Below are 10876 nucleotides of genomic sequence, written 5' to 3' on the forward strand. Positions count from 1 at the left end.
ATGGGTTGGATGTCACGTTCACTTCGTTCTTGCATCCCTCTTGGTCGTCAAGAACGATTAGCACCAATTGAAGGAACCGTAAGATCTGCTAATAATCTTGTACAACAATGGGATTTCAGACTGAGTGACATAGACATAGACATAGATGAGGTAAAAGCCTTTGACATAACTTCTCCGTGAAATAATAAGGTGCATGCATCGTAATTGTTTCTTAGTAAAACTAATATGTTATTTTAGCTTCGTAATTCCATACTACGAGAATTGGATGAGAGGCTCGGTGTCCAAAAAAGGGGATTATCAGAAGAAACCATCTCAGCTAGTTTGGAAACAAAATTAATTCACATTGAATCTTCAACGTCTGAAGATCGGAACGAGGAGACTGAGATCTGCACTATTTGTCAGGTAAATAATGAGACTCGTTTGCAGCATAATTTTCCCCATAATATTTGAGCAAGAAAGATTTTAGGATCCAAATTAAGAACTCGCTTTCCAACCTTTACTTTTGTTGTTCGTTTTACAGGCTGAATATGAGAGCGGGGAAAAAGATACCACTCTGAATTGTGATCACGAATACCATGTGGACTGCATTAAACCTTGGCTGAGAGCGAAGAATGCTTGCCCAATCTGCAAACGCCCAGCCGCAAATGCCCAGCTGTGCTATGATTGACCATGTGCCCCATCCTCTGGCATAAAAAAATGACTTCAGTTGGACATCCATACAACTAGGAAATGTCCCCAGGCATACCATACATATACGAACATTAGAAATTTTGTTGTTTTTGGTTCTTTTTCCAAACATCTACTCTGGGTTGTTTGTTAGTTTCCCTTGTACATTTGTAAATATCTCATTCTTTTATAATAAAGGCAAAGTTTCTTGCAAAAAACAATCCCTGTAGAAAAAGTTATTTTCTATTGCAAATTTAGCTAAAGAGTGAGCCGCTGTCTAGTGCATTATGATGTAGATTGACTACCTCCAACATCACCATATGCATTGTTTCTAGCTTCAGCAGCTGCCGAATATCTTGACAAAATCATACTCCAAAATTGACATGTACTTTTCGGACCCCATGGAGGAGACCAAAAATATGGTTTTAGATTTCATCGAAGTAGTACGATCCATGGAGACAATGATTCCAATCTGCCAACTTGGTGGCGCAAACGAGAAACAGGAATGAACTCCGCAAATGCTTAGGCTTCATCAATATGTACAAAACCAAATAGCCATCAAAACTCACCATTTCCTTTACACCTGAATGAGAAGCAATGTTCTAACACTAGATAAAGTCAGCTTGCTAAAGTGAATAGAAAATTTATGAAAATTTATGCAACCAGCTTGAATATAGACGTATTTGTTAGGAATCCTCGGGCCTAACTAACCTCGAAAACGGCTTGCAAAATTAGGGTTGTCCAAGGCTTATTAATCATGGAACCTAGGTTGCCCTAGGCGATGTGGTACTATTTAACATCCCCTCAACGACTAGGGCTACACTGAACTGATGGACACAAAAGCCGCTGACAGAGCTACACTGACTGAAGAGTGGTACGGAAATCACGGACGCACACTGGCGGGGATACGGAGTGGTACGGAAACCACAGACACACGGGTAACGCTAAGAGGGGTCTGGCTCTGATACCATGTTAGGAATACTCGGGTCTAACTAACCTCGAAAACCGGCTTGCAAGGTTGGGGTTGTCCAAGGCTTATTAAGCATGGAACTTAAGTTGCCCTAGGCGATGTACTATTTAACAATATAGAAATGGAAAAATACGGTTTAGTCCAAAATCCCATCCAAATATACTAGTTAGTCCACATCCATTCAACTAGGTACAAATTAGTCCTTTATTATGGAAAGTATATTAATAACCCTTATACTTACACTTTATACTTACACTTTAGTCCAAATATTTACGGTTTAGTCCATAGTGTCGATGTCAACGATTTTAATTAATATAAAAATAATTAAAAACCAATTTATATTTTAAACCGCTCATCCAAAATTCACAAACTTTATATATTCCGAAAGCACTTTTCGAGAGCTACAAAAAGAGTACCCATATGACTATATAATTCTCATTTTTCTAAAATCTTGGTTTACACTGGTGTACAAACATGTACACATCTACAGAAACAAACATGTGCACATCTATATAATTCTAGAAAATCCAAAGACAAGATAAGGGGCACCAGTTTCTACACCACATATAACTGGAATCATCCACATCAATGACAAGTTTGCCAACTCTGCTGCCATTATTAGATCTCCTTCGTTTTCTCTATCGTCGCCATCAACAACAACGACCATCTGCAAGATAGACCCTTTCAAAAGAAAATTTGAATTAAATCATGGACAGCTCGATCATGCCAGATCAAACCCAGTTCCGAGCTATGGGTGCACCTGTCTGCTCAAAAAAGAAAAGAAAACGAGTTGTGGATATCATCACTTTCACAGTTTCACTAGTACTTTTGGGTAAGAAAAGTAAGTGATCAGAGATAAGAATAAACAAACCTTTCCTTGACGAATATCTTCAATTGCATAACCTAGGGAAGCGTCTTCACCCGTTGGTATATCCCAATCAGGCTCATCCTTGCTGCCAGTGTCTCAAATGCACCTAATAATTTAGCATGTCCATCCCTAGAAACAACTGCAGCTCTAACTCTGCTGCCACCTTCGCATTACTTACCCGGTCTAATAATGGGAAAAGTCTATGCGTTTGCATTTGTTCCAAATGAGTTCTTACATCTTAGCCCACTGAAACAGTTACAATATTCCTTCCCTCTACATAACAAATAAAGTAATCAGATTTGTCCCCAGAACAAACAAATCCAAAAAAACCAAAACCTATTTTAACAATTTCATAATACAAAGGCACCTTCACAATACTAGTTGCAAACTCTTATAGAACTAGGCGCTCATCTGTTTCACAAAGATATGCATATTTTCTATTTACAGTTTACTAAAAATGATAGGTATGTTTATTTTGGGTTTGGTCAAAGAAAAATAAAATAGGCTTGTTTCTATGATGAGAATGGCAGTAAAATCCACCATCTTAGTTCCTACAAAAGGCTTGTTTCTAGGATGAACTGGCAGTGCAATCCACTTGCAATCATCTTGTTACAGGGGCACCAATATGTACACTTGTATTAGAGGAGCACCAATTTATACACTTGTATTTTGAGTAAGTTTATCAAGTACAACTTTCCTTCTCTGCCCCACAATCCTTTGCTTGCAGACAACATATTTTCAGCAGAAGTGAAAACTAAAGTCACAAATATTCATATATAGAGCTAACAAAAAAAAATCTAACCTCTAAAAGTTCACTACCAGCAAGAGACATTGCACGATGAAAGCCTCATTTAGTTGACTGATCAGGATCGACCCAGTCCAGATTAAGCCTTCCAACTCATGCAGAAAGACCTGTGTTATTCACATATATTGGGGGAAGATTTGTATCATCAATAGCATCAACTGCCTGTAACAAGTAGAAGAGAACAACAAAACTTCAATAACTAGTCTTGTCTGAAACACCTCACAAATGAATCTATCTTGTTCAAAATATTTCACATTTAACAAACTTCTAAAGTACACACATACATTTACCTCTACAAAACCCTAATACTAACTAGAAACTAACGCATACATAAGCTTATGCGATATATTTCCACCATCTTATGATTTTTGCCACATGTGCACAACAATGTACACTTGTATTACATGTGCGCTATTATGTACACATGTAATATCTATCACATGTGTACAACAATGTACACTTATATTGTAAGTGTACTAATATGTACACGTGTAGTTTCTGTCGTAACATTCAGTGACTCATAGCATCAATGATTCGACATCTAAGAAATGAAAAAATATTGTTCACTAAAATTTGATTAAATTTCCTAGAGTAGACTATTATGCACACATGCAATTTTTGTCACATGTGTACAACAATGTACACTTATATCATAGGTGTACAAATATGTACACATCTAACTTAAAATAAAACAAAGGCTTAACAAGGTTTTTCATTTACAGGGCATCATAATCAGGTATGTCTAAATAGAACTTTGGTGCATCTGGTAGAATTGCATCCTAGAACCGTCATATGTGTACAAAGTATGTCAATAAAAATTATTTCTAAAGATGAAGGAAGATGTTCTTTTATCTAAATTCGGAGAGGTTTTTTACCATAAGAACTCTTGAAACAAAACGCAAGTGCCAACTACGAGGTAAACTACAGTCAAGACTTAATGTGTAGAATCATTTAGACATTAGCAATCAACAGGTGTACAATTATGTACACATTAGCAATGAATAGGTGTACAACTATGTCGACAATAGGAATCAACATGTGTACAACTATATACACATTAAGAATTAACATGTGTAACATTAGGTTAGTCCGTGTCTGGAAGAACCGCACTACTTACAAAGTGTAACTAGTAAAATCTAAGACCACCCAATCTAACAAAAGCATTATAAAAGAGAATTATTTGGGTTTCTTTTCAACCTGCGAAGATATTTGTACCACATTTTGCCTATCGGAATCCAAGCCAAACACTGTATATAATTTCTTCGTGCATAAACCAAATCATAATGCTTCTTAAAATTAACTGTTGGCAAATGTTTTTTTAGGAGATGTACATTAATTTGATAGGAAGAGACTCTTCAAAGAAGTTTACTGTTAAATCTAACTAGACATGTTTCAAACTTGCGAAACCCCAGTACTCATCAGATTGTCGTGCTAAAAAAAATTAACAGATAAATTGTACAGAAAATTCAAAAGAAGGATTTGAGTTTCATATATATATCGTGGTTGGCTCTTAAATATTATGTTGTCAGTACAAGAAAATTTCACCATCATATATACACGTTAAGGACACCACATAAGACAAAATTGAATTTGGTTGAGCTGATTTTGGTCAGGTTTTCACCCTAAAAAGGACAAAACTAATTCGACCACTAGCTGAGGAGAAGTTGTTCCAACGAATGACTAAACGATAATGAATCTTAAGGATATGTTTGGCCAAAATTGAAAAGCTAAATGTTCTGGTATTACATGACAATATTGGGAACAAGTAAAATCTGAACCCCATCCTACAGAAAATCATTTCATATCACGGAGTTAATCACCGGGTATTAAACATATATTTTAACATGTGATTTTTGCAAAAATGAACAAAATTAGTGAACTTACTATCACCGAAAGTGTGAGAAAAACTGTCCCAAACAGTAGCTCTCTTACCATCCCCTTTTGCTGCTCCTTCATACTACAAAAACAAAGCAACAAATAAGCAAAAAGCAAATCGAATTAATAAGGAAAACTGAGCTATGTTTCATTTGTACAACCAAAATGATGATCAAGAAACAAAATAGAAAATGTATCATGTTAGAACCATCCCCAAAAATGTTTCATTCTAAATAATAGAATCATAACCATTAATGCACACAAAATCACAAAAATATTCAAACTAACTCAACAGGTCATCCACAAAAGTTCAACTTTTACCGGTATCTAGGTTGTTGTCTACTAATCAGAACATGATTTACAAATTGATACAGAATAATGATACAATAACAAAATCGCATAAAATAATCTAGCAGAAAACTAATATTCGCAGGCCCCTAAAATTTCACTACGAGATTGGGGAAAACACTACAGTCAAATTCATAACTCAAATCTTCCTTAAATTAATGTCTAAGGTGTATTAGGGTACAATGCAGTTGTGCACCACTAACGATTAGCGTGTGTACAACTATGTACACATACAATCAACAGGTGTGAAACTATGTATACATTAACAATCAACAACAGTGGGATGAGAACGCTAGAACTGATGAATTAACGGCCGACCAGGATCAATCGTACCCTTTAGAAAGAGTACATCCACAAATCCAAGCATCAAAAGCATAAAATGGAGTCTAGTAAAGGTGACCCAAACATGAATCTAACTATGAATCTATGAATACTAACCCCAAAAAATTCTGGTTATTAAAAAGGCACTCAATAAAAATGAACATTTATATACGACCATCCACAAGGTGTAAAGTAAAACTATGTGCACATTAACGATCAACAGGTGTACATTTATGTGCAACGACCAAAAAAAGGTGTACAACTATGCGCACATGAACGATTAACAGGTGTACAATTATGTGCACATTAAAAATCAACAGTGTACAATTATGTACACATTAAGAACCAACATGTGTACAACTATGTGCACTGTGCAAATTAATAATTCAATAACAAAATGTGCAAAAACTGGTAAGGCGAGTAAAGTTCGCATAGTATTCAAGGATCACCACTTTCAAAAACAAGCATATAAGCTTAAAAAAAATGAATAAAAGCATCTGCCACACCTCAAAAAAAAAAGTTTTCGTGTGCAAACATGCATTCATGATTCTATGTTATACACCATGTCTTTCAAGACACTACCAAGTATCTAACTTAATAAAATGTCTTAAGTCACCTCATATGTACTAACGAATCAACTGTTCAAGCTTTGACAACAGAAAATGAAACAAATCTAGAAGGTTCGTATTGCTTTGCATCAGGGAAAACATGTCTACTAAAAATTCTTTCCTGTGCTCACATTAGATTCATGACACTCCCTTAAAATTAAAACTAAAACAACCATAAGAAGTAGCAAACAAAAAACAGAAACTTACTCCCAAGGCACATCTCCCACTTCAGCTGGAACATATTTTGATCAATGTAGAAGATCCATATGCTTTCTTTCTCTCCCAAGAGCCCCATGCAGCCCACATTGACCTGAGGCATAAAAAAATCACTAATCCAGGCTAACAAAGGCATTTTGAAGTTCAGTTAAAAATTAAGTACTAGGTAAAGGTTCTTGCTATCAGGAATACAAAATAATTTACCAATAAAAAGCAGCTCAACATCTTTTCAAGTTATTCCTCTTATATTCAATCGGGCTCGCAGATTTCTATTTGCTGGTTGCAGATTGAATTAATAGTTAGAGATATAAACTCTTTGATATACTTTTCTCTAGATTGAGCCCGACTGTCTAGTTGATTCTCAAGAAAGTATATTGGAGTAAGTCCTCTAAGATTGCCAAACGAATTATTGGGTGCGGTTGTTAGACCCCATGTATTTTCAAAGACAACTAGTTGATCCAACTAAATTCGGATGATTACACAAAACGAATTGTTGGGTGCGGTTTAAGATACTGAACCCATACACGAGATGCTAATAAAAGAAAACAAGAAAGTCCACAGTAGTAAAGTTGAATACCAAAGAGGTGAACAAACAGTACAAAATTTTACCCCAAGCTAGGCTACAACAGAAACTGATTGACTTTAAACATTTAGCTTGCTGGAATTAAAACCTCAATCCTTAAAATGAAACCTTCAGCACAAGTGTAACATGCCTAGACCCAAACATGGCTATATTCATAACATTACTAACTATTTACATACGGTGTTTTTGTGATAGATAATTATACACTATACAGTAATTACAATAGTACTTTACATACAAGCAAAAAATACAAAAACCATAACACCTTCAAGAACTAGCTATACAGAATTACCCACAAAAAGTACCGGCAGTTACCCCCATATACACAAACCAAACACCTTACTCGAGCCAAATATTAATCTCTCATTCAGCCGAGTCTACGCCACTTGCATTGAGGTTACCTGCCACTAAAAGAGATGGAAGGAGTGACCTAAACAAGCTCAGTAGGCACTTACATTTCTCAAATGAAATCATTAAAGTTGAATTTTAAACAATGCAATTTTACCAAACATACTGAAAATAAACAGCATGTACTTCAAACATTAAAAGAAGCCAAACGCAACGAAATAATCAGGTATACGGAACTAACTCCTTCCAAACAATATACAATATGGTGACTCGTCCCGCACCTAGATAGCTATATGGTGACTCGTCCCGCACCTATTAAGCATAGCTCGAAAGTGAGTAGATATAAACGAAGGAGCAGAGTTCCTATATACCACAGATGGAAACTCTTGTTTCCCATAACATTCATACAAGCAAGCAATGTTTTAGGTCCTTTCTATGTAAAAGAAGGGCCAAGAGAATCAACGGAGTTTAGGGAATCAAAATCCAACGATGCATGAGTTTTGTTAAAGTGCATAAAAATAACTTTGTAAAATCATTAATGGTTGCAAAAGAGTAATGTAAATTCCCACCTCAAACCACTACTCAAACCTCAATCTTCATAATCCTCCAATTGAATCCAGAGACACCTAGTCATACAGTAAAACCTGCGCAAAGCAGTTTGATTATAACTTCATCTTTAACTTCTAACATCCTTGTAAACAACACGAGGGTCAAAGTTTCGGGGTGCATAAAACATTCATCTTTGATTCAAATTAAACAACCAATAGCTCTATAGAAAGATAACAATCTCCTCTACAGTTTTCTTTAAGACAACATGAACTAACTCGGTCTCTAGCATACCTATAAAAGTCCATAAAGACGCCTACTCATCGCAGTTACAAGTAATTTCCCGATTTCATAATAACTCTAAAATTATCAAAACTTAATCAATTCAACTCTAAATCAAGCAACAGAAATCTCTAAAGTTTGGTAGTTCAATATACTTTAATCCCTACATAAGAACTAAGGTTAATTCAAGTTGTAAGTGTCAAATCTTCTTAAAAGTAAAACTGCCAGGATTGCGAAATGAAGACACACAAGCTGGCATACTCAAGACATATTATTGCACCAGAAACACTGAATATCATGCTGAGATTGATGTTCAAAAACACTTACAACTTATCAGTAGAAGTCCTGGGCTAGATCAAGTTGCATAAGTATCAAACTTGCTGGAAACTGAACTGGCTGGAGCATTGAACAGCAGTTACTGAGTTAAACATATCCCATGACATGAAGTTCATAGAGGAGTACTTAAAATCACAATAGATATGACTTGCAGAGAACTAAATTTCATGAAAACAAATCCCAATTCAGTTCATTATCTAAAGACCCTAAAATCTGAGCCTAAATGTCACCTAGAATTCTAAAGTGCTATTATGTGTATCAACTTAACCAATGTTCATATCAAATCCAAGATTGACAGTTTCATGTAGCATCGCAAAATATCTAATTTCATGCCATAGCAAAGTTCTACTCCTCATGAACCAGTAGACAGAGATTGAGAAGCAAGAAAAAACAAAACAACAACAACAAAAAGAATGGTTTCAAAAGAAAACCCTAAGATTCTGGTTGATCAACAAGTTCATAGAATTCACGAATCTCCTCTATATTTCGAGTTCTGATCCTACCAGGTTTCAGTAACTAGAAAGATTGAAATCAATTTCGAATGAATCCTTAGATTTCTAGTTCAGAGATTGAGACAGTCAAGGTAGAATCAATAATAGTAGATTCAATCAACAAGTTAGTGTATAGAGTTCAACCAATTGAAACAAGAATAATTTAAGTACATTCATACCTTCAATTCATTGCTCAAGAATAAAGAAGCCCCTTTTTCAATTACTTCCAAATCTCCATGGAAATCAACCAATTAAGCACAAGAAGTTCACCACTTTCAGTCACTCAAGATGAATTCAGGGTTGGGTACGAATTTTCTGGATTTTTTTTGATTGATTGTCTGTTCACCTGGATCCATCGTCGATTTCTCTCTGCGTATACTCTTTCTATGACCAAATATCAAAGTTCTCAGATGGATAAGCCTTAAAAGTTTTATCACAACCCTTTCCGATAAAACCCCTAACAAGCATTACTACAAAAAAGCATGACAAGGACCCTAGGTGTCGACGTGTAGGTCCACCACAATCCTAACCAAAGAAATATTTATGATATTCGAAGGGTATCTCATCTGACTAGTACAAACTTGACACGATATGAACTAATTTCACAACTACAAAAACTTGACATAAACACTCTAATTGTACTTTGATTAGTCAATGATCAGAATATAAATAATTGGGTTTCTACAGTGATTTCAAAATATCTAGTTTCGCCATCATACGATTTAGATTATTGTGAGGTGATTGATAATATTAGGTTGTTCTTCGGAAATATAAGTCCGGATTATCAATTGGTTCATGTTCCCCTTGATTTATCAAAAGACGGAACAAAAACTCATAGGTATTTCTGTGGGAGACAGATTTGTCTATATCAATAGACATTTCTGTGTGAGACAGATTTGTTTATCAAGTCTTTGACTTTGGGTCGTACCAACTCTTAGTTGTGGGTGAGATCAGCTAAGGGAATCAAGTGCGTAGTATCCTGCTGGGATCAGAGACGTAAGGAGCGCAACTGTACCTTGAATCAGTGTGAGATTGATTAGCGTTCAACTACAGTCTAGTCCGAAGTTCATTGGTAGTAGGCTAGTGTCTGTAGTGGCTTAATATAGTATGGTGTTCAAACTGGACTAGGTCCCGAGGTTTTTCTGCATTTGCAGTTTTCTTCGTTAACAAAATTCTGGTGTCTGTGTTATTTCTTTTTCGTATTATATTTTGTTATATAATTGAAATATCACAGGTTGTGCGTTGAATCGATCAATTGGGAAATCCAACCTTTGGTTGTTGATTGATCCGTGAATATTGGTCTTTGGTACCGTTCAAGTTATTCCTCTTATATTCAATCGGGCTCGCAGATTTCTATTTGCTGATTGCGGATTGAATTAATAGTTATAGATATAAACTCTTTGATATACTTTTCTCTAGATTGAATCTGACTTTCTAGTTGATTCTCTAGAAAGTATATTGGAGTAAGTCCTCTCAGATTGCCAAACAAATTTTTGGGTGTGGTTGTTATACCCCCGCATTTTTAATTGGTATCAGAGCAGGCAAACACATTAAAGACCTTACAAGTCTGTGTTTGTAGCGATCTGATGATGGACAATATTGTTTATGAAAAC

The 10876-nt window shown here is 35.6% G+C and overlaps 1 protein-coding gene and 1 long non-coding RNA gene across 8 annotated transcripts; one reads left to right on the plus strand and one right to left on the minus strand.

Annotated features, from left to right (window-relative positions):
• On the plus strand, positions 1–667 carry LOC113306305 (probable E3 ubiquitin-protein ligase RHG1A). The gene is made up of 3 exons (XM_026555259.1): positions 1–150; positions 238–402; positions 521–667. Exons 1-3 carry the CDS (start codon positions 1–3, stop codon positions 665–667), a joined length of 462 nt encoding a protein of 153 aa, XP_026411044.1.
• A 1321-nt stretch (positions 668–1988) lies between these two features.
• On the minus strand, positions 1989–9758 carry LOC113303709. 7 transcript variants are annotated; one of them, XR_003337708.1, is made up of 9 exons: positions 9443–9757; positions 8764–8832; positions 8178–8252; positions 6882–7920; positions 6669–6771; positions 5194–5266; positions 3307–3471; positions 2508–2777; positions 1989–2400 (listed from the first exon to the last, which is right to left on the minus strand). It is a non-coding gene; the product is annotated as an uncharacterized LOC113303709 (long non-coding RNA). The 7 variants fall into 7 exon arrangements; XR_003337711.1 differs by having other exon boundaries at positions 6882–7667; positions 9443–9755; XR_003337707.1 differs by having other exon boundaries at positions 6882–8252; positions 9443–9755.
• Positions 9759–10876: the final 1118 nt, after the last annotated feature.

This window comes from Papaver somniferum, chromosome 8, assembly GCF_003573695.1.
Source record: "Papaver somniferum cultivar HN1 chromosome 8, ASM357369v1, whole genome shotgun sequence".
NCBI classification, from domain to species: domain Eukaryota; kingdom Viridiplantae; phylum Streptophyta; class Magnoliopsida; order Ranunculales; family Papaveraceae; genus Papaver; species Papaver somniferum.

Bases quoted from the DNA above. Each gene is read 5' to 3' on its own strand.
- LOC113306305 (XM_026555259.1), top strand. From the start codon at position 1: ATGGGTTGGATGTCACGTTCACTTCGTTCTTGCATCCCTCTTGGTCGT. The intron at 151-237 runs GTAAAAGCCTTT...ATGTTATTTTAG, and splicing joins TAGACATAGACATAGATGAG to CTTCGTAATTCCATACTACG. The intron at 403-520 runs GTAAATAATGAG...TTCGTTTTACAG, and splicing joins AGATCTGCACTATTTGTCAG to GCTGAATATGAGAGCGGGGA.